Source organism: Bubalus kerabau, chromosome 6 (genome assembly GCF_029407905.1).
Source record: "Bubalus kerabau isolate K-KA32 ecotype Philippines breed swamp buffalo chromosome 6, PCC_UOA_SB_1v2, whole genome shotgun sequence".
Taxonomy (NCBI): Eukaryota; Metazoa; Chordata; class Mammalia; order Artiodactyla; family Bovidae; genus Bubalus; species Bubalus kerabau.
This window is the reverse complement of record NC_073629.1, coordinates 58,747,648-58,774,257: the sequence shown is the minus strand read 5'-3', so window position 1 is coordinate 58,774,257 and position 26,610 is coordinate 58,747,648. Positions and strand designations below refer to the sequence as shown.

The 26,610-nt window shown below is 37.6% G+C and overlaps 1 protein-coding gene across 1 annotated transcript in view; it reads right to left on the bottom strand.

Annotated features, from left to right (window-relative positions):
- The window catches only part of COL24A1 (collagen type XXIV alpha 1 chain), a 404,934-nt gene that overhangs the window by 29,110 nt on the left and 349,214 nt on the right, over nucleotides 1–26,610 (bottom strand). The window contains exons 49-54 of the mRNA XM_055587104.1: nucleotides 26,163–26,270; nucleotides 24,432–24,539; nucleotides 24,283–24,336; nucleotides 23,534–23,596; nucleotides 21,412–21,465; nucleotides 16,198–16,233 (exon numbers count right to left, since the gene is read on the bottom strand). Of these exons, the coding sequence (XP_055443079.1) occupies nucleotides 16,198–16,233; nucleotides 21,412–21,465; nucleotides 23,534–23,596; nucleotides 24,283–24,336; nucleotides 24,432–24,539; nucleotides 26,163–26,270 (423 nt within the window). The remainder of the gene's footprint in view (nucleotides 1–16,197; nucleotides 16,234–21,411; nucleotides 21,466–23,533; nucleotides 23,597–24,282; nucleotides 24,337–24,431; nucleotides 24,540–26,162; nucleotides 26,271–26,610) is intronic.

The following is a 26,610-nucleotide window of genomic DNA, read 5'->3' as shown; positions in this document are numbered from 1 at the left end:
CACTATCTATAAAACTGTAAGCAGGCTTCTTTGCTAACTAAAACTTCTTGGGGGTCTGGACGGTCAACATCTGCCTGAGAAGGTGCGCGGGTTTTACACCCAGATAACCGAGTGGCGGGGAGGCGATAAGTCGCAGCATTGGTGCCTGCCAAACACATCACCTGAGCTGCTCGGATCTGGGAAGAGCACAAAACGCAGGCCCAACCGAGTCTGCGCCTCTGAGGACTACCCGAGTGCCTGAACCTGAGCGGCTTGGACCTGGGAGCTCAGCCCAGGGCCGGCCTCTGATTGTTCCCGGCGGAACAAACTAGAGCCCAAGCAGTGTGGGCAGGGAGGCTACACGCGCCGTGAGCGGGGGCAGACCCAGTGTGGCTGAGGCACTGCGAGCGCACGCCAGTGTTATCTGTTTGCAGCATCCCTCCCTCCCTCCCCACAGCGCGCTGAACAAGTGAGCCTAAATAAAAAAAAAAAAAAAAATAGTGTCCTCAACCATCCCCTTTGTGTCAGGGCGGGAACCAGACACTGAAGAGACCAGCAAACAGAAGAAGCTATAACAGAGGGAAACGCCTTGGAAGCTACAGGCCATAGATTAAAACCCTGTGGTTACTACGGATTACATAGGAAGGGGCCTATAGATCTTGAGAAATATAAGTCGGACTAAGGAACTGCCAAAAATGAACTGAACCCACAATACTCACAACAAAACCAGAGAAAGACCTAGATATATTTTTACTATTTTTACGATCAATCTTTCTTTTTTTTTTTTTAATTAAAAAAAAATTTTTTTTTAAGTCCTCTATTGTCCTTTAATTTTCACTTTTATAACTATTACTCTGCAAAAAAAAAAAAAAAAAAAAAGACCCTATTTTTTTTCTTCTTCAGCAAACTTCATATATATATTTTATAATTTTTTGACTGTGGTTTTTTTTTTTTTTTTTTCTTTTTCTTCTTTTCTTTAACATTGTATTTTTGAAATTCCAAACTCTACTCTAGATTTTTAATTTTAGCCTTTTGATATATGTTATCAATTTTGTACCTATAGTTTTTTTCATAATTTCTGTGACTTTTTTTTTCCTCTGTTTCTTTCTCTTCTTCTTTTATATAACATCGTATATCTGCAATTCCAAACTCTACTCAAGATTTTTAATTTATGCTTTTTGGTATTTGATATCAATTTTGTACCTGTATTTTCTTTATAATTTTAGCGACATTGTTTTTGTTGGTTTGTTTGTTTTCTCTCTTTATTTTTCTTCTTCTTTTTTTTTTTTTTTAACGTTGTATTTTTGAAATTCCAAACTCTACTCTAGATTTTTAATTTTTGCTTTTTGGTATTATTTATCAATTTTGTACCTGTAGTTTCTTTATTACTTTCACGACCTTGTTTGTTTTTCTTTGTTCGTTTTTCTCTCTTTCTTTTCCTTCTTCTTTTCATTAACATCGCATTTTTGAAATTCCAAACTCTACTCTAGATTTCTAATTTTTGTTTTTATGTATTTGTTACCAATTTTGTACCTTTAAGAACCCAATCTTCAGGACCCATTTTTCACTAGTGTACGAGATTACTGGCTTGACTGCTCTCTCTCCCTTTGGACTCTCCATTTTCTCCACCAGGTCACCTGTATCTCCTCCCTAACCCCTCTCTACTCTACCCAACTCTGTGAATTTCTGTGTGTTCCAGACGGTGGAGAACACTTAAGGAACTGATTACTGGCTGGATCTGTCTCCCTCCTTTTCATTTCCCCCTTTTATCCTTCTGGCCACCTCTGTCTCCTGCCTCCTTCTTCTCTTCCCTGTATAACTCTGTGAACATCTCTGAGCGGTCCAGTTGTGGAGTGCACATAAGGAAGTGACTACTGGCTAGCCCACTCTCTCCACTATGGATTCCACCTCATCTCATTTGGGTCACCTCTAACTCCCTCCTCCCTCTTCTCTTCTCCATGTAACGCTGTGAACCTCTCTGAGTGACCCTCACAGTAGAGAAACTTTTCATCTTTAATGTAGATGTTTTATCAGTGGTGCTGTATAGAAGGAGAAGTTTTGAAACTACTGTAAAATTAAGACCGATAACTGGAAGTAGGAGGCTTAAGTCCAAACCCTGACTCCAGGGAACTCCTGACTCCAAGGAACATTAATTGACAGGAGCTCATCAAACGCCTCCATACCGACACTGAAACCAAGCACCACACAAGGGCCAACAAGTTCCAGGGAAAGACATAACAAGCAAATTCTCCAATAACACAGGAACACAGCCCTGAGCTCCAAGATACAGGCTGCCCAAAGTCACCCCAAAACCATAGACATCTCATAACTCATTACTGGACATTTCATTACACTCCAGAGAGAAGAAATACAGCTCCATCCACCAGAACATCGACACAAGCTTCCCTAACCAGGAAACCTTGACAAGCCACCTGTACAAACCCACACACAGCGAGGAAACGCCACAATAAAGAGAACTCCACAAACTGCCAGAATACAGAAAGGACACCCCAAACTCAGCAATTTAAACAAGATGAAGAGACAGAGGAATACCCAGCAGATAAAGGAACAGGATAAATGCCCACCAAACCAAACAAAAGAGGAAGAGATAGGGAATCTACCTGATAAAGAATTCCGAATAATGATAGTGAAATTGATGCAAAATCTTGAAATTAAAATGGAATCACAGATAAATAGCCTGGAGGCAAGGATTGAGAAGATGCAAGAAAGGTTTAAAAAGGACTTAGAAGAAATAAAAAAGAGTCAATATATAATGAATAATGCAATAAGTGAAATTAAAAACACTCTGGAGGCAACAAATAGTAGAATAACAGAGGCAGAAGATAGGATTAGTGAATTAGAAGATAGAATGGTAGAAATAAATGAATCAGAGAGGATAAAAGAAAAACGAATTAAAAGAAATGAGGACAATCTCAGAGACCTCCAGGACAATATTAAACGCTACAACATTCGAATCATAGGGATCCCAGAAGAAGAAGACAAAAAGAAAGACCATGAGAAAATACTTGAGGAGATAATAGTTGAAAACTTCCCTAAAATGGGGAAGGAAATAATCACCCAAGTCCAAGAAACCCAGAGAGTCCCAAACAGGATAAACCCAAGGCGAAACACCCCAAGACACATAGTAATCAAATTAACAAAGATCAAACACAAAGAACAAATATTAAAAGCAGCAAGGGAAAAACAACAAATAACACACAAGGGAATTCCCATAAGGATAACAGCTGATCTTTCAATAGAAACTCTTCAAGCCAGGAGGGAATGGCAAGACATACTTAAAATGATGAAAGAAAATAACCTACAGCCCAGATTATTGTACCCAGCAAGGATCTCATTCAAGTATGAAGGAGAAATCAAAAGCTTTTCAGACAAGCAAAAGCTGAGAGAATTCTGCACCACCAAACCAGCTCTCCAACAAATACTAAAGGATATTCTCTAGACAGGAAACACAAAAATTGTGTATAAATTCGAACCCAAAACAATAAAGTAAATGGCAACGGGGGCATACTTATCAGTAATTACCTTAAACGTAAATGGGTTGAATGCTCCAACCAAAAGACAAAGACTGGCTGAATGGATACAAAAACAAGACCCCTGCATATGTTGTCTACAAGAGACCCACCTCAAAACAGGGGACACATACAGACTGAAAGTGAAGGGCTGGAAAAAGATTTTCCATGCGAATAGGGACCAAAAGAAAGCAGGAGTAGCAATACTCATATCAGATAAAATAGACTTTAAAACAAAGACTGTGAAAAGAGACAAAGATGGTCACTACATAATGATCAAAGGATCAATCCAAGAAGAAGATATAACAATTATAAATATATATGCACCCAACACGGGAGCACCGCAGTATGTAAGACAAATGCTAACAAGTATGAAAGAAGAAATTAACAATAACACAATAATAGTGGGAGACTTTAATACCCCACTCACACCTATGGATAGATCAACTAAACAGAAAATTAACAAGGAAACACAAACATTAAACGATACAATAGACCAGTTAGACCTAATTGATATCTATAGGACATTTCATCCCAAAACAATGAATTTCACCTTCTTCTCAAGCGCACATGGAACCTTCTCCAGGATAGATCACATCCTGGGCCATAAAGCTAGCCTTGGTAAATTCAAAAAAATAGAAATCATTCCAAGCATCTTTTCTGACCACAATGCAGTAAGATTAGATCTCAATTACAGGAGAAAAACTATTAAAAAATCCAACATATGGAGGCTGAACAACACACTGCTGAATAACCAACAAATCACAGAAGAAATCAAAAAAGAAATCAAAATTTGCATAGAAACGAATGAAAATGAAAACACAACAACCCAAAACCTGTGGGACACGGTAAAAGCAGTCCTAAGGGGAAAGTTCATAGCAATACAGGCACACCTCAAGAAACAAGAAAAAAGTCAAATAAATAACCTAACTCTACACCTAAAGCAACTAGAAAAGGAAGAAATGAAGAACCCCAGGGTTAGTAGAAGGAAAGAAATCTTAAAAATTAGAGCAGAAATAAATGCAAAAGAAACAAAAGAGACCATAGCAAAAATCAACAAAACCAAAAGCTGGTTCTTTGAAAGGATAAATAAAATTGACAAACCATTATCCAGACTCATCAAGAAACAAAGGGAGAAAAATCAAATCAATAAAATTAGAAATGAAAATGGAGAGATCACAACAGACAACACAGAAATACAAAGGATCATAAGAGACTACTATCAACAATTATATGCCAATAAAATGGACAATGAGGAAGAAATGGACAAATTCTTAGAAAAGTACAACTTTCCAAAACTCGATCAGGAAGAAATAGAAAATCTTAACAGACCCATCACAAGCACGGAAATTGAAACTGTAATAAAAAATCTTCCAGCAAACAAAAGCCCAGGTCCAGACGGCTTCACAGCTGAATTCTACCAAAAATTTAGAGAAGAGCTAACACCTATCCTGCTCAAACTCTTCCAGAAAATTGCAGAGGATGGTAAACTTCCAAACTCATTCTATGAGGCCACCATCACCCTAATACCAAAACCTGACAAAGATCCCACAAAAAAAGAAAACTACAGGCCAATATCACTGATGAACATAGATGCAAAAATCCTTAACAAAATTCTAGCAATCAGAATCCAACAACACATTAAAAAGATCATACACCATGACCAAGTGGGCTTTATCCCAGGGATGCAAGGATTCTTCAATATCCGCAAATCAATCAACGTAATACACCACATCAACAAATTGAAAAATAAAAACCATATGATTATCTCAATAGATGCAGAGAAAGCCTTTGACAAAATTCAACATCCATTTATGATCAAAACTCTCCAGAAAGCAGGAATAGAAGGAACATACCTCAACATAATCAAAGCTATATATGACAAACCCACAGCAAACATTATCCTCAATGGTGAAAAATTGAAAGCATTTCCTCTAAAGTCAGGAACAAGACAAGGGTGCCCACTTTCACCATTACTATTCAACATAGTTTTGGAAGTTTTGGCCACAGCAATCAGAACAGAAAAAGAAATAAAAGGAATCCAAATTGGAAAAGAAGAAGTAAAGCTCTCACTGTTTGCAGATGACATGATCCTCTACATAGAAAACCCTAAAGACTCCACCAGAAAATTACTAGAACTAATCAATGACTATAGTAAAGTTGCAGGATATAAAATCAACACCCAGAAATCCGTTGCATTCCTATACACTAATAATGAGAAAACAGAAAGAGAAATTAAGGAAACAATTCCATTCACCATTGCAACGGAAAGAATAAAATACTTAGGAATATATCTACCTAAAGAATCTAAAGACCTATATATAGAAAACTATAAAACACTGGTGAAAGAAATCAAAGAGGACACTAACAGATGGAGAAATATACCATGTTCATGGATTGGAAGAATCAATGTAGTGAAAATGAGTATACTACCCAAAGCAATCTATAGATTCAATGCAATCCCTATCAAGCTACCAACAGCATTCTTCACAGAGCTAGAACAAATAATTTCACAATTTGTATGGAAAAACAAAAAACCTCGAATAGCCAAAGCGATCTTGAGAAAGAAGAATGGAACTGGAGGAATCAACCTACCTGACTTCAGGCTCTACTACAAAGCCACAGTTATCAAGACAGTATGGTACTGGCACAAAGACAGAAATATAGATCAATGGAACAAAATAGAAAGCCCAGAGATAAATCCACGCACATATGGACACCATATCTTCGACAAAGGAGGCAAGAATATACAATGGATTAAAGACAATCTCTTTAACAAGTGGTGCTGGGAACTCTGGTCAACCACTTGTAAAAGAATGAAACTAGAACACTTTCTAACACCATACACAAAAATAAACTCAAAATGGATTAAAGATCTAAACGTAAGACCAGAAACTATAAAACTCCTAGAGGAGAACATAGGCAAAACACTCTCTGACATACATCACAGCAGGATCCTCTATGATCCACCTCCCAGAATATTGGAAATAAAAGCAAAAATAAACAAATGGGACCTAATTAACCTTAAAAGCTTCTGCACATCAAAGGAAACTATTAGCAAGGTGAAAAGACAGCCTTCAGAATGGGAGAAGATAATAGCAAATGAAGCAACTGACAAACAACTAATCTTGAGGATATACAAGCAACTCCTACAGCTCAACTCCAGAAAAATAAATGACCCAATCAAAAAATGGGCCAAAGAACTAAATAGACATTTCTCCAAAGAAGACATACAGATGGCTAACAAACACATGAAAAGATGCTCAACATCACTCATTATCAGAGAAATGCAAATCAAAACCACTATGAGGTACCATTTCACACCAGTCAGAATGGCTGCGTTCCAAAAGTCTACAAGTAATAAATGCTGGAGAGGGTGTGGAGAAAAGGGAACCCTCTTACACTGTTGGTGGGAATGCAAACTAGTACAGCCACTATGGAGAACAGTGTGGAGATTCCTTAAAAAACTGGAAATAGAACTGCCTTATGATCCAGCAATCCCACTGCTGGGCATACACACTGAGAAAACCAGAAGGGAAAGAGACACGAGTACCCCAATGTTCATCGCAGCACTGTTTATAATAGCCAGGACATGGAAGCAACCTAGATGTCCATCAGCAGATGAATGGATAAGAAAGCTGTGGTACATATACACAATGGAGTATTATTCAGCCATTAAAAAGAATACATTTGAATCAGTTCTAATGAGGTGGATGAAACTGGAGCCTATTATACAGAGTGAAGTAAGCCAGAAAGAAAAACACCAATACAGTATACTAATGCATATATATGGAATTTAGAAAGATGGTAACAATAACCCTGTGTACGAGACAGCAAAAGAGACACTGATGTATAGAACAGTCTTATGGACTCTGTGGGAGAGGGAGAGGGTGGGAAGATTTGGGAGAATGGCATTGAAACATGTAAAATATCATGTATGAAATGAGTTGCCAGTCCAGGTTCGATGCACGATACTGCATGCTTGGGGCTGGTGCGCTGGGATGACCCAGAGGGATGGAATGGGGAGGGAGGAGGGTTCAGGATGGGGAACACATGTATACCTGTGGTGGATTCATTTTGATATTTGGCAAATCTAATACAGTTATGTAAAGTTTAAAAATAAAATAAAATAAAAAACAAACAAACAAACAAAAAAAAAACCTCAACATTCAAAAAATGAAGATCATGGCATCTGGTCCCATCACTTCATGGCAAATACATGGGGAAACAATGGAAATAGTGACAGACTTTATTTTTGGGGGCTCCAAAATCACTACAGATGTTGACTGCAGCCATAAAATTAAAAGATGCTTGCTCCTTGGAAGAAAAGGTATGAAAAACCTAGACAACATATTAAAAAGCAGACATTTCTTTGCCAACAAAGGTCTGTACAGTCAAAGCTATGATTTTTCCAGTTGTCACGTATGGATGTGATATTGGACCATAAAGAAGGCTGAGTGCTGAAGAACTGATGCTTTTGAACTGTGGTGTTGGAGAAGATTCTTGAGAGTCCCATGGACTGCAAGGAGATCAAACCAGCCAATCCTGAAGGAAATCAATCCTGAATATTCATTGGAAGGACTGAACTGAAGCTTCAATATTTTGGCCACTTAATGTGAAGAGCCCACTTATTAGAAAAGACCCTGAGGCTGGGAAAGGTTGAAGGCAGGAGGAGAAGAGGGCAACAGATGAAGAGATAGTTGGATGGCATCACTGACTCAACGGACATGAGTTTGAGCAAGCCCTGGGAGCTGGTGATGGATGGGAAAGCATGGCATGCTGCAGTCCACGGGGTCACAAAGAGTTGGAGACCACTGTGCAACTGAAGGTCAACAATGCTCAAATTCTTAATTTTTTAATATTTAGGACATATTTCCCCCTAACTTATTTTTTTCCTTATAATGCTTAAAACATCCTCTTGTCTTTCAAACTGGGGGTAAGATAATTCTGCTAATCAAGAATTGTGAAACATTTAGATGTAATATTTGAAAAAGTGTTAATGAAACTCTCCAACATTTTACTAATTTTCATTAAACAATACAATATGAAAATGAAGCAGCTAATCTAAAAATTCATGCTGGATGCTTTTCATTTTTTTCTACTTCTGTGGCTTTAAGTCAAATGTTTCAGATTGTGATATTTCATCAAAATTATTTTCGGATGACTGACAGTAGTATATTATTTCTAGTATGAGTTAAACTTTTAAAATAATTTATCCCAATATTTCCAGCAATCCTCTTTGCATTACTTACTTATCAAATATTACTCAATCATGTTCTAAATGTGCTTGAGGCTCTCATGAAAATCGAGATTTTTGTAAGCTTTCAAGATTAATTTGCTATTAACATGATAGATCTAAAGTAGAGGGAGAGGAGGGAATTGTAGTGCTACCCACTAGGGAGTTTTCTCAGGATGTCATCAAACTCTGACTCAGTTTAGCATGTATTTATGAATCCAGGGACTTATTTTCAAAACAGTCCACAGGGAAACAGACATGGGACAAATATAGAATAGAAAAGTAAGTCTTTCATGTAAAGTGAAGTCGCTCAGTTGTATCCGACTCTTTGTGACCCCGTGGACTGTAGCCTACCAGGCTCCTCCATCCATGGGATTCTCCAGGCAAGAATACTGGAGTGGGGTGCCATTTCCTTCTCCAGGGGATCTTCCTGACCCAGGGATTGAACCTGGGTCTCCCACATCGCGAGCAGACGTTTTAACCTCTGAGCCACCAGGGAAGCCCCTAAATACAGTATTTCTGTATTCATGTAAAGGAATACAGAAATACTTATTTGGGATCATTACTATAGTTATCAATGTTAAACTGTAGAAGATATAAAGCTTCCTAACCAGGAAATCCAAATTCACACTAACAGGTATACTTTTCATATGTTGTGTAATGAGCTCCCCACCTCTCTTTTAAGGCACTGAATCATGATTTGGTCTTGGTACAAGACTTGGTAAGAACAGCATAGCTTTATAAATTCTTATACCAGCTTAACTAAAAATAAGATTTATAAAACCAATAGACTGTTGTGATTCTGATCTTTGAACAAAAAGTGTCGTATTTGTCCCAATAAAACAGGTCTTGGTTAATTAAATTCATTCCCTAAGTGCTCCATGTACTAGTATTATTTCAGGCTGACCCCCTTGATGGTATTACATTCTGAAACACAGTAGCTCATTAGGAATCTTTAGAAAGTCAATTATTTAAACCATTCCCTTTAAGAAAACAAACCTATAGCATATACCGAAAAAGTCCTAAGGAGAGTATAAGAAATGTAACTAAGCTTTTCCATAGGATGAAAGCAGAAAAGGGTTTAATTAAAGGTTTTATGTATTAAGTTAATTGCAGATGGTCTCTAGGAATTGAAAGATTACTTTTATAAAGCTCCTTAAATCATAATGGAATCAAAGGAAAAGAGGTGATGAAAAGATATTTAATACCAGTTTATTCAACAATGAAAACAGAATAAACTAATTCTAATGTGCCAATTAACCCTATTTTTCAGCAGCTAATTTTACTACCTACACTGTGTCACTGTGTCCCCCGCTTTGGGACTGAGTTGATACTGTTTCTGAAGAGAACTATGGTAACCACAGGCTTGCTAGGTGATGCTAGTGGTAAAGAATCTGCCCGCTAGTGCAGGAGATGTGGTTCAATTCCTGGGTTGGGAAGATCCCCTGGAGGAGGAAATGGCAACCCACTCCAGTATTCTTGCCTGGAGAATCCCACGGACAGAGGAGCCTGCCAGGCTACGATCCATAGGATCGAAAAGAGTTGGACATGACTGAAGCGACTTAGCACAGACACACGCATGGTAACCCACAGAGCAAAAGATATAAGAAGTATATTAATTCAGGAAATGTTACTTTAACCAGCTAGACCTGGAAGTACGTATTAACTTTTTAATTTTAGGGAATAGCATTTATTTATTTATCAGTTCATTTCTCAAATGCTATCTACTATGTGGTAGGTTTTATTCTGGACACTGATAACCAGTGTATCAAAGTTCTCTGCTCTCAAGAAGTTTATATTCTAGCAGAGGAGATAGAAAGTGAATACTTTCAAATAGCACTAACTGCTATCAATAAAACAAAACAGGAAAATTGTGAAAGAGAATGACCAAGAGTAACAAGACCACACGGCCATGGAAGGACAGACCTGAATAGTGAGATAAGAACCAGTCATTTAAAGAGCAGGTCAAAGAATTCTCTAGATAAAAAGCAAGCATGTTCCAAAGAACAGAGATAAGGTCAGTGGAATTGGTAAGGAGAAAGTGGTGCATCTTGAGCTCGGAGAGGCAAGTAGTGTCTAGTCCATGCAGGGCACTGTAAGCCACAGTAAGGAATTTAGATTTATTCTAGTACAAGGAAGAGTAACAAGAAGGTTTTAAAGAGGGGATTGATATAGTCTGATTTATGCTTTAATGTTATCACTCTAACTGCTATGTAGAGAATGAATTATAGTGAAGAAAAGTGGAGGGAGTGGAAAAAAGCCAGGAGTCCAGGGGAGACACTATGGAGATGTGGACAAGGGTGCCAGTGATGAAAATAAACTCAAAATGGATCAAAGATCTAAACGCAAGACCAGAAACTATACTGCCGGGAGCCGGCATATTGCATATTGAGTGCATATTGCATATTGAGTGCAGCACTTTCCACAGCATCATCTTTCAGGATCTGGAATAGCTCAACTGGAATTCTATCACTGCCGGGAGCCAGCGTGAGGAACTCCGCCCATGACAAAGGTCATGAGGAAGGAGGCTCGGCATACGCAAAGGTGGGATCGAGCCTCAGGAGTCCCCCTGGAAATTCTCGAGCATCTACCCCCCAAACCAGAGTCTGCCTACTTTCTGCTTTGTGCTTTCACCTACACCTCTGACTTTACAGGGGGCTGTCCCCCACTACCTCTCTCTGAAAAAAAGAGTTAGCTTACAGCTCCAGTTAATAATTCCTGGGTGTGACAGTGTTTCAACCTACAAACTCCTTTGGAAATCCTCTAGCCTGCCTGAATGGGTTTTTCCGACCACATGTGATTGTTCAGAGCCTCCCAACTGTGAGAGGCAGGAGATGTTCTAAACTGCCTAAACACAGATTCCTTTGAGTAGTTAAAAGATTGATTAGAAATTGTATTGGTGAAGGGTTTTTCACTTGTTGGGCCAATGTTTGCTGCTAAGTCTCCATACTCCTTACCTACTGTGTCCTTGGTGGTGTATTGATTGATATAATGGGTGTATAGAAATGTAAAATGCAGCTTTGTTCAATGCTTTTTGGAAGGCTGGTGCCTGACTTTGGAATAATCACCTTTAGAGAAAAATAAGTTTCTTAAAATGTTAACAGGCCTCCGGGCCAGAAGATGATGTCAATCACCTGAACTTTTGCATATGATAAGTTTGAAAGCCTGGCTTAGATTAGAACCAGGAACTGCTGTCCTTGCATGACTCCACCCCTTCCCCCATTATCCTCTATGCACAACTTAAGGTATAAAAACTACTTTGGAAAATAAAGTGCGGGCCTTGTTCACTGAAACTTGGTCTCCCCATGTCACGCTGTCTCCCAAATTCTAGCTGAGTCTCCATCTGGAGCGCGGAACCCACCATGCTTGCTAATTATGCCTGGGCTTCTAAGATCCGACCGGGGAGGCCTCAGTGTCTCCTCTCCTTCGGGAGAACGGGAGAACGGAAGGACGCCTGCGGCCTACGTAAGTGGTGCAAACTTCTTGTCTTGAAGTTTTATTGGTCTCCCGCGTAAACCAAGCTACTCAGCCTCTTTTCTCCACTGAATTTTCCTACTGAGCTATCCTCATTCTATTACTCTTTGTATCCTTAATTAACGTGTAATTAAGCAGTTGTTTCCTGACCCTCGCCTATGCCGTCTCTCCTTCGAATACCCTGGATCAGCTGGGGCTGGACCCCGGCACTATACAACTCCTAGAGGAGAACATAGTCAGAACACTCTCCGACATAAATCACAGCAGGATCCTCTATGACCCACCTCCCAGAATATGGGAAATAAAAGCAAAAATAAACAAATGGGACCTAATTAAAATTAAAAGCTTCTGCACAACAAAGGAAACTATAAGCAAGGTGAAAAGACAGCCTTCAGAATGGGAGAAAATAATAGCAAATGAAGCAACTGACAATTAATCTGAAAAATATACAAGCAACTCCTGCAGCTCAATTCCAGAAAAATAAACGACCCAATCAAAAAATGGGCCAAAGAATTAAAGACATTTCTCCAAAGAAGACATACAGATGGCTAACATACACATAAAAAGATGCTCAACATCACTCATTATCAGAAAAATGCAAATCAAAATCACAATGAGGTACCATTTCACGCCAGTCAGAATGGCTGCGATCCAAAAGTCTACAAGCAATAAATGCTGGAGAGGATGTGGAGAAAAGGGAACCCTCTTACACTGTTGGTGGGAATGCAAACTAGTACAGCCACTATGGAGAACAGTGTGGAGATTCCTTAAAAAACTGGAAATAGAACTGCCTTATGATCCAGCAATCCCACTGCTGGGCATACACACTGAGGAAACCAGAAGGGAAAGAGACACGTGTACCCCAATGTTCATCGCAGCATTGTTTACAATAGCCAGGACATGGAAGCAACCTAGATGTCCATCAGCAGATGAATGGATAAGAAAGCTGTGGTACATATACACAATGGAGTATTACTCAGCCATTAAAAAGAATACATTTGAATCAGTTTTAATGAGGTGGATGAAACTGGAGCCTATTATACAGAGTGAAGTAAGCCAGAAAGAAAAACACCAATACAGTATACTAATGCATATATATGGAATTTAGAAAGATGGTAATGATAACTCTGTATGTGAGACAGCAAAAGAGACACAGATGTATAGAACAGTCTTTTGGACTCTGTGGGAGAGGGAGAGGGTAGGATGATTTGGGAGAATGGCATTGAAACATGTACAATATCATATATTAAATGAAACCAAAAAAAAAAAAACCAAAAAACAGGGTGCCAGTGATGAAGTAGAAGGATTCTGAATAGAAATCTGATCTGACTGGAACTAACATGTGCTGTATGAGGGGCTTATTAATTTTCTTTTTGTTAGAATTGTAGACTGAGAGCTGGGAGTTTAAAGGTACGTATTCTAATTCCCTACCCAGTGCAGGAAACTCAAAGAGAGAGTCATTTGATTGCTTGTGACACACTCACTATTTCACAAAACTATCTTGTTTTAAAGCAGCTCAATATTATACTGAGCTGAAATTCACTCCAGCATTCCATTCATTTAGTCAATCTATATCTGTCTTGTGATAATTACGTGCTGGGTATTATGACACGCTGGGAATTAGATCGTATCAAATACACTTCATGCCCTCAGGGAACTCACTGTCTCTGAGAGAGCTAAACACAGACACTGAAAATTCAATAAATAAATCATTTAAATTTTATCCTCTAGGGTTACTCATTATACATATTCTTTCTTCCTTTCAAATATTTAAAATTCAAATATTGTATCTCCCCTCATCATTCTAGGGAGGGGAAATGTAATAAGCAGAACATGAAATAGATATTCCTGGTGGCTCAGATGGTAAAGCGTCTGCCTGCAATACGGGAGACCCAGGTTCTATCCCTGGGTTGGGAAGATCTCCTGGAGAAGGAAATGGCAACCCACTCCAGTATTCCTGCCTGGAGAATTCCAGGGACGGAGGAGCCTGGTAGGCTACAGTCCATGGGATTGCAAAGAGTCGGACACGACGGAGCGACTCCACTTCACTTCACTTCACTTCGTGTTAGGTTTTAAGGCAACAGGTTAAGGAAAGATACGGAATCTCAGGCAGGTACAGGCATTGCTGTTTTACATAGGGTTGGTCTGGAAGAGCCTCTCTGATAAGAGAACATTTAAGTAAGGACTGACGAACAGTTGCCAGGCATTGCACTAGGTCCTGGGGACTAGCTTTATGTCCATGGATGGCAACTGGGTGAGGCTAAAATCAGCAAATCTACCTTCAGCAAATTAAATTGCAACCTGAAAATGAGTAGGAACTACAGGGATAAAGAATTGGGCAAGACAAAGCAGGTGCAAAACCCAGGAAGTGAAGAGAGAGCACAAAGAACAAGGAGAGGGAATGACTGGGCTCCTAGTTACATCACTGATCTGAGAAAATCCTTCTCTGAATGTGCTTTAATTTCGTCCATGTTCCCCTTTGGGAATGACTGGTATCATTATCTGCTTTATTCTAGATGCCATATCTCTATTAGTGCAATCAGCGATTTCAGGCATAGTCCATTGAATTTGGACTATATATATAGGATAATCCATCAGAGCCACTGAATTTTTTTGCACATGAAATGCCTGTGACAATCACTGTCATAGGTACTCAAGGCATCCTACTCTTGGCAGAGCTTATGCTCTAACCACAGTAATAGGAGAGAATAGATCAGGGAGGCAGTTGGAGACAGGTATGGAAAATGGCCTCTCTGTCAAGCCTCCTTGCTTTTTCTTTCTCCTTTCCACTGCTCCTGGGGTATATAGCTTCACTGTGTACGAACACCCTTGCTTCCTGCTACAGTAAGTCTGCTGAGAAAATATAAGGGACAAATTAAATACATCTATTTTAATGCCCTTTGAGAATTCTTCAGCTATCAAAAAATCACATAAATTCCATTTTCCAGCAAACTAATAGAACTACAGTTTACTTAGTCTGAGCCCCAAGCATACCCCTATCTCAGCTGTCACTACATAATCTCATTACCTTATAAGCAAGGCTTTACTGCTATCTTCCAGTTTATTCCTATGTGCCTTCTGTACTTGGTTTCAATACCCCTTACTTCACTCCATGCCTGTCCTCTGTTTATGCTGCTGCTTTAATAAGTTCTGCTGTAAAAGTGGCCCCTTTACAAAGTATCTTCTTTAACTTGGAAGAACTGACATCCTAGAAAAGTAGGAAACAGTGCCAGTATAAGTCACTTAGTGTGAAAATGCTGTGTACCTTTTGCTCTCACCATTGTTTCCAGGTGGCTGAAATATATTGGGTTGAACAAAAAGTTCATTTCGGTTTTCCTGTCAGTTATGGAATTCCAGTACAATACAACTAATGAGCTGCTTCTGCTTTGCAGCCCTCTAGGGTTCTGACTGAATCTAGTGGCGTATATCTAAAATCACTCAACAGTCCTCCTGTTCTGGCACCAGTGTAGAAAGCTTACACCTCCTCTCCTGATGCGTGACAAGGCATATATTCCATTTCACACAGTGATTTGGAAAGAATGTGACTGGCAGGTTCTTAAACATTGAAAGTGAAAGTGAAGTTGCTCAGTCGTGTCCAACTCTTTGTGACCCCATGGACTGTGGCCTATCAGGCTCCTCTGTCCATGGGATTTTCCAGGCAAGAGTGCTGGAGTGGATTGCCATTTCCTTCTCCAGGGGATCTTCCCAGCCCAGGAATCGAACCTGGGTCTCCCGCATTGTAGGCAGACGCTTTACCGTCTGAGGCACCAGGTGGGGGTATCTTAAACATTAGGGCTTACCAAGTGTCACTGCAAAACACGATATAGGTTAGCTCTACTTCCTGAAAATTATAATTTTATTTTCACTCCACAAGTATCAGAGACATAATAATGAAAAAGTCAAAAGAAGTCCTTGGTTTCATGGAGCTTAAAACTTAGTGACAAGTGATACTATAACCACAAATTTAGATAAACTTACAGTTTCGCCTCTAAAGCCTTTTTCACCTCTGGGTCCCTGAAAGACAAAAGAAAATGTAGGTTTATTTTTTATCAAATGTACTTGAGGCTGTATACAGAAACATGATAATTAATAGGCTTTTTCCCCCCCTATCTAGCAAGACTTGTTTAGCTAAATTTACACAAATTCTAGTTTTCTTTTCTTATGTCAAGCGAAGCAAAACAAAAACAAATACACTGTATTGATTTCATCACATCTGTTTCGCTATTCCTAGTTTTACCTTAAAGTGAGATAATGTCATGCTACTTATTCAATTAAGTCAAAGCAGCTGATCTGGTAATCAAATGCAAAATAATTTAGAAAGGAAATTAACAGATTAAATTCTTCTAATATCTGTTTCCCTCAGCCTTTTAAAACCTTGCTTCCAGAGTGGTTTCCTCCTTCACTTTTATCCTCTTTTTTAAAATCTTCCTTCTGAGCTACATCCTACAAATTTTGAAATGTTGTATATACTTTCATTCAGTTCAAAATAGTTTCATACTTTCTTTGAGACACTTGGGTCCATGAATTGTTTATAAGTGTGAGGCTTAATTTTCAAGTGTTTGGCGCTTTTCCTGTTATCTTTCTAGTTTACTAATTCTTAGTTTAATTCCATTATGGCCAGAGAACATACCTTATATGGCTTCTATTCTTTTAAGTGTAATAAAATTTGTTTTATGATCTAAAATATGGTTTATTTCAGTACATGTTCCATGTGCACATGAGTGCTGTTGCTGGAACTACTGTTATTTCTGTTACTATTTTCATGTTCATCCTTGTGGAAATTGTGTATGTATTTTTTTAATTAAAAAATGAAATAATACTATTCATCTTTTCTGTAACATGAATATGCACCCTCAATATTAATGCTTTTCTGTATCAACCCACAATTCCCACATAACTATAATGTTTGCTGCTGCTACTGCTAAGTCACTTCAGTCGTGTCCGACTCTGTGCGGCCCCATAGACGGCAGCCCACCAGGCTCCGCTGTCCCTGGGATTCTCCAGGCAAGAACACTGGAATGGGTTGCCATTTCCTTCTCCAATGCATGAAAGTGAAAAGTGAAAGTGAAGTCGCTCAGTCGTGTCTGACTCTTTGCAACCCCATGGACTGCAGCCCACCAGGCTCCTCCATCCATGGGATTCTCCAGGCAAGAGTACTAGAGTGGGGTGCCACTGCCTTCTCCGAACTATAATGTTTGCTGCTGCTGCTAAGTCACTTCAGTTGTGTCCGACTCTGTGTGACCCCATAGACGGCAGCCCACCAGGCTCCCCCGTCCCTGGGATTCTCCAGGCAAGAACACTGGAGTGGGTTGCCATTTCCTTCTCCAATGCATGAAAGTGAAAAGTGAAAGTGAAGTCGCTCAGTCGTGTCCGACCCTCAGCGACCCCATGGACTGCAGCCCTCCAGGCTCCTCCATCCATGGGATTTTCCAGGCAGGAGTACTGGAGTGGGGTGCCATTGCCTTCTCCGGAACTATAATGTTTACCAGTATTTAAAAACATATAATAATATTTTAAATAAATTGCCTATTATATATTTCTTTTTCTAAATTTTGTCATGATAGACAACACTGTGATGAATATCCTGGTACTCTTAAAATTTTTTTTTTTTATGAAAATTATCCTCCAGAAAGTTTGTTTGAAATTGCCTTATACTTACAATATACAGGAGTATATGTACTTTTTTTTTTTTCCTGACACATGTTGTAATGTACTATCACTTTTTGTTAATCCTGCAGGCTAAAAATGCCATCTCATTATCTAATCAAAATTTATATTACTGATTTTGTGTTTCCTATCTTGTATTTAATTCATTTTAAACTAGGTATTAAATTTTAAAAGGGGCTTCCCTGGTGGCTCAGTGGTAAAGAATCTGCTTGCCAAGCAGGTGAACCAGGTTCAGTCCTTGGGTCAAGAAGATCCTTTGGAGAAGGAAATGGCAACAAAACCACTCCAGTATTCTTGCCTGGAGAATTCCATTGACAGAGGAGTCTGGTGGGCTACAGTTCACAGGGCGCAAAGAGTTGGACATGACTTAGCGACTAAACAAGAGCAACTTTAAAAAGCTGATTTTTAAGGTAGCTTTACAGATGTTCTTTTTACACTCTCTCCCACCTCTAATCCAGCATTGACATGGTATATATCTATATATTTTTTCTAATCAAATATTGACAAATGTGTTTATATGTGGATGGGGTGATTGGTCATATTTTATAATGCTGATATCATATGCTCTTTTATGCATGATACATTTCATGTTAAATAATACATCATGAAACAACAGTCAGCCAAACTAGATATAAATTCTTTCTAATAGTTTCATAATATTCCACAAAGTGGCTAGATCACAGTTTACTCAACCATTCTTCTACAGATGAGCATTCATGTTATTTCATACTTTTTTCCCCCCAATACAAATGGTGCTGTGAAAAAAAAAAAATCTTTGTTAAATTTCCTTAGTGTATTGAGTACTTTTATTTCTATGGACAAATTCCTCAAAGTGGAACTTCTTGGTCATAGGATATATGTACATTTATTTTAACAAATATCTTTTAATAAAGGCTGTAATTCACATTTCTAACAAAAATATTACTCTCCCTGCAACCTTTTCTGAGAGGTAGATGCAATATCTCATTATTACTTCAATTTATGTTTCTCTGACTAAAAGTTAGGAGAGTATCTTTTTGGATAGTTACTGACCTTTTGATTTGTTCATTTCTCTGTTTTCTTTTTCATACCAATTTACAAAGCCTATATAGTAACCCATTATACGTTGTTTGCTTTGCAATTACTTTTCCCCAATTGTATTAGTTTTATTTATGGAATCTTTTCCCATACAAAATTCAAATATGTTTTCTGTTCTTTCACAGTTTGCAGATGAAGTGGCAGAGGTTGAGAAGGTTAGATAGCATCACTGACTCAGTGGACATGAGTTTGAGCAAACTCCAGGAGATAGTGAAGGACAGGGAAGCCTTTTGTGCTGCAGTTCATGGGGTCACAAGAGTGGGACACAACTTAGTCACTGAACAACAAATAAAGGTCTCCCCAAACCTTAAGCTATACTTTAGCTTCCTACTTTTTCTAAGAGTTTTAATTGTTTCTTTTCTTTCTTTCCTTTTTTTAAAAAGTTCATTAGAGATTTTTAAAAAATTGGGTGAAATAGGGTTCCAATTTCTTACAGCAGTAGGAAGACTGAAAGGAATTTTGTCCTTCCCTATCACTGGGGTAGGAATGGGTGTGTGGCTGATCAAAAGACATGGAAAAAAAAAAATGGGAGACTTCTAGAAAAGTTTTATTTTTCCCAAGACAGGGATATAGGTCACTTTTTCACTTTGGATAATTATATCTAGATGTGATAACTGAGATATTGTAGTCATTTGCCCTAAACCTAATTATGAAGATAACATTTAGGATGGCAGAATAGAGATATGGAAATAGTCTCAGAAAACAAGATTAAGTCACCAAATACTGAAGCCCTTCCTAACTCTGAGATTCCCATAGTAAGATGTAAGTTTCCTTATTATTAAAGGCAGTTTGATTCCGGGTTCCTATTACTTGCAGCCCAAATCATACTGATATACCATTTTCCTTATAATTAAATTCCCATGTAGTCTGAGATCTACATGGGAGTTTGAGTCTGGGCTCTAAACTGCTACAATGATCTATTGTTTGTACTACCACATAGTTTCATTTACAAAGACTTTGAAATAATGTTTTCTTATTTGGAAGAGCAAGTCCTCCATCCCCCACCACTATTTTTTTCCACAATGCGTTTTGACCATTCTCAAATGCTTATTCTTTCATAATGAACTCGCCTTATAAGTTTCTTTTGAGAATAGAAAAAAATAGAAGATGGAAAAAATTTGATGTGCATGCTGAACATTCTAAGGGCCTTTAAGAACTATCTATAAACAAAACACAGTAAGATATTTTAATTGAGCCACTTCTTTATCATATTTTCCTTGACCAATTAATACTTCACATTTTTGATGGAAGAGAACAATCATTCCATAATCAGAACAGTATGTGTTCCTTAGCTTGCAGAAGAACCACCCACTGAAATATGAGAATTCTCCCACTTACAACCTCCCACTTAGACTATATAGCTCTGAGTGGTAAATGCTGCGAATCTAGAGTTACACATTTCATTTTTTTAAAAATCAAAAAGCCAATAACTTTGGTGGTGAATTCTTCTCTAAATTTATCAATGAGAATACTAACAATATTTGAAGGATACTGTTTTATATTTTTAAACTCTGGTCTCTATATATACCACACTTTCAAATGATTCAAAACATTGATTCCTTGTAGAGAATGAATATTTCCTTTCTAAGTCTCAATTTTCCTCTTGTATATTTACACTATTTAGTATTATAAACCCCTCCCATGACTACCTCACCATTCACTGTCTTATTTTCCTATTTTATTTCATAGCAAGATTCCCTAAGGCACTGGCATATATTAACTGTCTCAATTTCCTCTCCAGACATGGCTTGAATGGAGTAGAAAGAGCACCGCTCTTGAAGTAGGAAATATTATCTATGTTATTCACTACCTGTGTCATCTTAAATAAGTAAGTGAACTTTCATAAACTTCATCTGTTTACTCCTGTCTTGAATGCAAATAACCATACATGCTCCAAAGTCTGCTTAAGAATTTGAGAAAATTTATTATTACATATTTTTATTTACTTCCTTCCTCAGTGCAAGCTGTACTCCATATTCTACTGCAATTTATCCTCTTAAAGATCACTGTTAGCTACTCCTTTCTGGAAACTGACCTTAATCTTGTGCTTTTCTGGGTTTTCTGTTATTTCCACCAACTATTTCTTTCTAAGACTGAGTACTTTTAAAGACTCAAATCTTGGCTGTCTGTCTATCTTTTCTTATGCTCTCTCTTTCAGAAAATAGATTCTTTTTATTGCTTTCCTGATTATGATGCTCAACCCCTCCTCCCCTACCCAGTTCTATTTTCCTTTCTCAATTCAAGTACCTATCACATTATATGTATCTTCTTCATTACATTTGATCTCTAAATTCTCAGGAATAACTTTCTAGATGAAAATGTACATTTCTGCCCTTGCTTCTCAAATACCCAGAGTGATTCCTTGTGGATTACTCTAGAATAGGATTAAATTAAAGAAAAAAAAAAAAGAAAATGGGAAAAAAAAGATCTGTATTGCAACGAACTTACAGTTCTACCCTTTGGACCTATTATACCTTCTCTGCCAAAGGGGCCAGTGTTTCCCTGTTGAAGTAAAAAAAAAAAAAAAAAAAAGAAAAAGAAAAGAAAACAAGTCAGTTTCATTGCCAGTATTTCAGAAAAATTTTAGAAAATGTCTTGCACGATAGCAAAATAGTCCATGTCCACATAATTCCAGTTTTTATTACAAAATCTTATGGTGTTAGCAGAAATCACAGTAATTTTGATCTGATTAAATTCTGTATATTATTATAATTTTCCATGAGGAGAATTAACCTATAATTTCTAACAAACTGGTAAATCAGTATTACAATTTTTATTTGGTGATAGTTTCAATGATGCCATTTTATATGTATTTCACTGCATAACAAATGCAATTACTTTAAAAAAAGAGTACAGAGGGTCATGTATATAATTTTAAATAAATTTATTTACAGATGTTGAAGGAGCAATTGTTTGAGTGGCATGCAGCCTGGAATTGACAGAAATTATGGGAAAGGACCATAGGGCATCCTTATGCCCAACCAAACTTCTGATTCCTTGGTCAGAAATAAGACTGCTTAATTCACAGGGCCATTGTAAGAATTAAAGGTGAAAAACAAGTTATTCAGTCAATCAGATGTGGATTCAAATAATGACTCCTTTACATACTAGCTATATATGGCTTTCAGTGAATTACCTTGTGGAGATTTAGTTTCCTTATTAGAAAAGTAGAGACAATATCTTCTCTCATGGGATTTTTATAAGGAATAAATGATATAAGGACATAAACGAACATCAGTATTTTGTACATAATAGTTTTTTGCTAAATATTAATCTAGCAAAGCTTTTCACTTGTCTCTATAATGACTTAATAAAGGAATATTTACAATTATAATTTATTTGTGAGCTAGTTACCAAAACTTTATTATTTTAGAGCTGATAAAATTTCTGGAGCTGCAAAGCAGTATAGGCTTAGATCCTGGCTTATAGAGACACAGTGCTTAGGACAGAAGCTAGGCAAGCAGCCAACTTCTCTTTGACAATATCAATAAAATATTTAACTACCTGAGAACTTATTTGCACCTGGAGAAATGTTGAGAGGGGTCTGTAAATAAACATTTCCCAAGACAACACTGCTCTTTGTATTATGGAAAACAATTTATTGGAACAATTAGGGAAGGGGTGTAGGGTTTCTAAAAATTGACTTTTCATTTAATATTTGCATAAGACAGTGGTTTTCAGTTGTTAAGTTCTTCAAGATTCAGTCCTCCTATGTCTGAACTGCTCACCTTCCTCTCTCTCAACTCTCTCCATCCCTGCTTTAGGAGCTGCTATTAGTCATAGAGGGGCTTCCCTGGTGGCTCAGACGGTAAAGAAGCTGCCTGCATTAGTCATAGAGGAGCTACTACGACATTCAAACCAATGCTTCATTTTTTTTAAATCTTTTTTTCTCTATAGTTTTATAGATCATCTCATCAATTAGGAGAGTGTGGTTAATAAAAACATAACTAAGAAAGCAAGCAAACAAAACAATAACCAATAACTGCTGGTGACTTATCTATGCTATTAATATTTATGTTCTTTACAGTTTACAATTTCAGGCACTAAACAGCTAATTGGAGTTCTTCTGAGCCCTGATCTTTCTAACTCTTTAATTAATTCCTCATCACTGTCTAGGGATACCCACCCCTGAGCAGAGCGATTGGGAAACATTTTTCAAAGTGTTGTTTGAAGAATTCAGGTCATAGACAAGTTCTCCTCCAGGTGGTACATGAGGGTGGTCTCTAGTTCCTGGTCATATTAATGCTTATAACATGAAACCACTTTATGTTTTTGTTTCTGGTGTAAGTTAATAAATACATTATCCAGTAGTCATATTAATTCCTTTTTTTTTTTTTTTTAAGTAAGAACCAAGAAGCATGGGTGGTCTGCAGGGTCTTTTGCTCAGACTACTATATGAACTAACAGAGGTTGAGAACCTCTCTGCATGTGTTCTAATGAATTTCTATTTTAAAAGTAATTTTATTAAGTTATTAATTTCAAGTATATTATTTGTAGAATTTGTAACCCTAATTCCTGCAATGAGCAAAGAAACACAATATATGGGAAGGCAGAATGACTTCATATTTACCCTTTGTCCAACAGGGCCTTTAGGACCTGATATTCCAACAATGCCAGCATCTCCCTGGGGACCCTAGAAGCATGATTTAAAAAAAGCCAAAATATGAACATTTTACATTTGAAATAACCTTGTACCAATCTATTAAGAACTAGCCCTTAAAAAATGGAACATGATAGCTAATGATGTACAAGCTGAAGTATTTTGGAGGAATTGTCCTGAGGTCTACAACTGACTTTGAAATACATCAAAAGTGGACTGAGATAGAGGGAAATAGGAATAGTTGGTTGGATGGGTACATAATAAAGTGAGTAAAATGTTATTGTAGAATCTAGGTAATAGGTATATGCATGTTAACTCAGTCTCTCAACTTTACGGTATGTTTGAAATTTTATTTTGAAATGTTTGGAAATTTTATTTTGAAATGTTTGGAAAAACAGATGAGAAGATGCAGAAGCAAATTATTCAATAAAACTGCTAGGAAAATATATAGTTACATAAGTTTTAAAATTAACATTCAGAACTCAATTATATAATTCTACACCAACTGAAATTTTGCCGATTAAAAAAAAAAAAACAGAAGCTCAAGTCAGAGATTAAATATTGGTGTTTTAACACCTTTTTTTTTTTTCTAGATAACTAGCTGCTGCTGCTAAGTCCCTTTAGTAGTGTCCGACTCTGTGCGACCCCAGAGACGGCAGCCCACCAGGCTCCCCCATCCCTGGGATTCTCAGAGACCAGTAGAAAATATGTAAACATACTTTGGGACCTGGGAATCCTTGGAAACCCATCAAACCTTGAATACCATGTTCTCCCTGTAATGTGAATAGAAATGATTATCATTATTGTATGATGGTGGCCTGGTATGTAGAATAATAAGTGCTCAGTGAATTTCTGAGTTGGCACCTACAGGTTGCCCTTTCATGCCAGACTCTCCACATGGTCCTTGATCACCTTGTGCTCCTTGGTGACCTCTTTTACCTGGAATTCCAGGTTGACCAGGTAGCCCTTGTTCACCCTATGGACAAAAAAAAAAGAAAAGTAATCTTGACTTTAGAACCTTTGAACATATTATTTTAAAATGAAACCTAAATTCTGGCCCATCCTCAAACATAGTACAAGGCACTGGGGAAGTCAAAATCTGCATGATCATTCTCCCCACCAATATTCTCCACATGCATAATATTTGGTTACAATGAACAAGAAATGTGGCAGTAGGGAAAGAGAATTCCGGAGATTGTGGTCATGACTATGGAAAAAGGAGGGGAGAGGGGCCTGCAAGTGTGGGAGGAGGATAGTGGGGCTACAGAGAGGGTGTGGTATGTGTGGGGGTGTTTGTGTGTGATGGAGCTTGTGTTTTATTTGAATGGAAATTATTTTGCTGTGTTTTCTTTACCATACAGAGATGATTCAGCTGATACCACAAACAGAGCAGAATCTCTTGAAATGTGAACCCTGGTTTTTGCCATGATTATTTTTTCAATTCCATCATTAAGAAATTTCCATTATCTGTTTCCCAAGATTCCTTTGATACAAAGCCTCTTTATCCCATAAAAGTTCCTTTTATAGATATAATTATTTTGTTTTTAAAAATCAAGTATTTTAAAATATATTTTTATTTTGTTTTTGAAATAAGAGTTGCAATAGCTTTTACAATTTCTAAAAATAAGCTTAGAAATCATGTTCAATTTTTAGATAAGGTAATGAAAAATGGTGCTTGGTAAACTCTGACTAAAGCTTTCAGATTAGCAAATTATCCTTCACTGTCTTGAGATAAAGATATAGCTTTGGGACTTGACAAATTGGATCCTTTTTTTTTTCCCCCAGATTCACACAAAAGAGGCAGGGATCTTATTTCTTTCCCCAATTTTAGCATTTGCTCAGCTATCTTTTTTTAGTGGAAAGGGATATTCATGGTAAAAACATTAACAAGCTCAAATTGTAAACAATAAGTTGCTAAGTCATCATTTTCAGAATATCTCAAAATTCTTTAGAAGTTAAGTCTTGAAAATCAAATTAAGAGATAATAATGATGAGGGTGCCAATGTCTTAATCCTGGTATTTTATGAAACTGCATTAGATATCGGTCTAATCTCTTGGTTGTCTGGGTCAAATCTACAGTACATTGAGATATTTCTAAAAGAGGTTTTATATAGAAAGCCTATTAACATGTGACAACACTCCTTGCAATGAAGATTAATGCAAGACAATTACTATCACTTTAAGAAATAATCTGTGTGCTTATCATATTTGTTAATTAGTTGGTTAGGTTCAGATTTAGTGGAACAGGAAGTATACCTGAGAAAGTATGTAACTGGAAGTAAGTAAAATTTTTCTGTTTTGGAGGAGAAGGTAGATGACAGAAAAGGAAGGAGAGACAAAATGAGTAAAAGAACATTTTTATAACGCATCACTAATCCTGGGTTAATAAATTGTTCCAGCAAATTACATGCAGTGTGGCTATCATGGGAGATGGCTATGTCAAGACCATGCACTCTCCTTTTTTCCCTCATATGTTTTTTATTATTGGCCAAATTTAATTACAAGCTATCAGTCTTACCATCCTGTGATCTAGTCAATAAACTCAGGGCCAGGAAAGATGGTCAATACTGCTCATCCATCTGAACAAACATGTAAGTACCTTTGGGCCTTGAACTCCTGGGCTTCCTGGTGGGCCTGACGAACCCTTTGCTCCTTGAGGACCTAGAGATCCAGTCAGTCCTGTTCTTCCTGGGCTGCCTCTGATGCCCTAAAAAACAGATGAGAAATGAGGACTGGGGTAGTTCTTAGGATATCCATCCAGAGACTCAATAAGTAAGGGAAGGGTTGGTGTGCTGAAAGGCTGCTATTGATACATTGCCCGGGTTTGGGAGTTACCCTGGGCTTCTTTCGCATATAAACGAAATGCTTACATGATGTTTTGGCTTACCTGAAATCTCTAATTATAGTTAATGTAATGGTCTTGGGTTTTTAAAATAAAAATACCTAGGCAGTACAAAGTCCACCAGTATCTCCTGACTAAAGAGCCTAGATATGAAGTATGTTTGCTGTATTCTAACTTTTTGTATTATACTCTGGTGTGCATGACA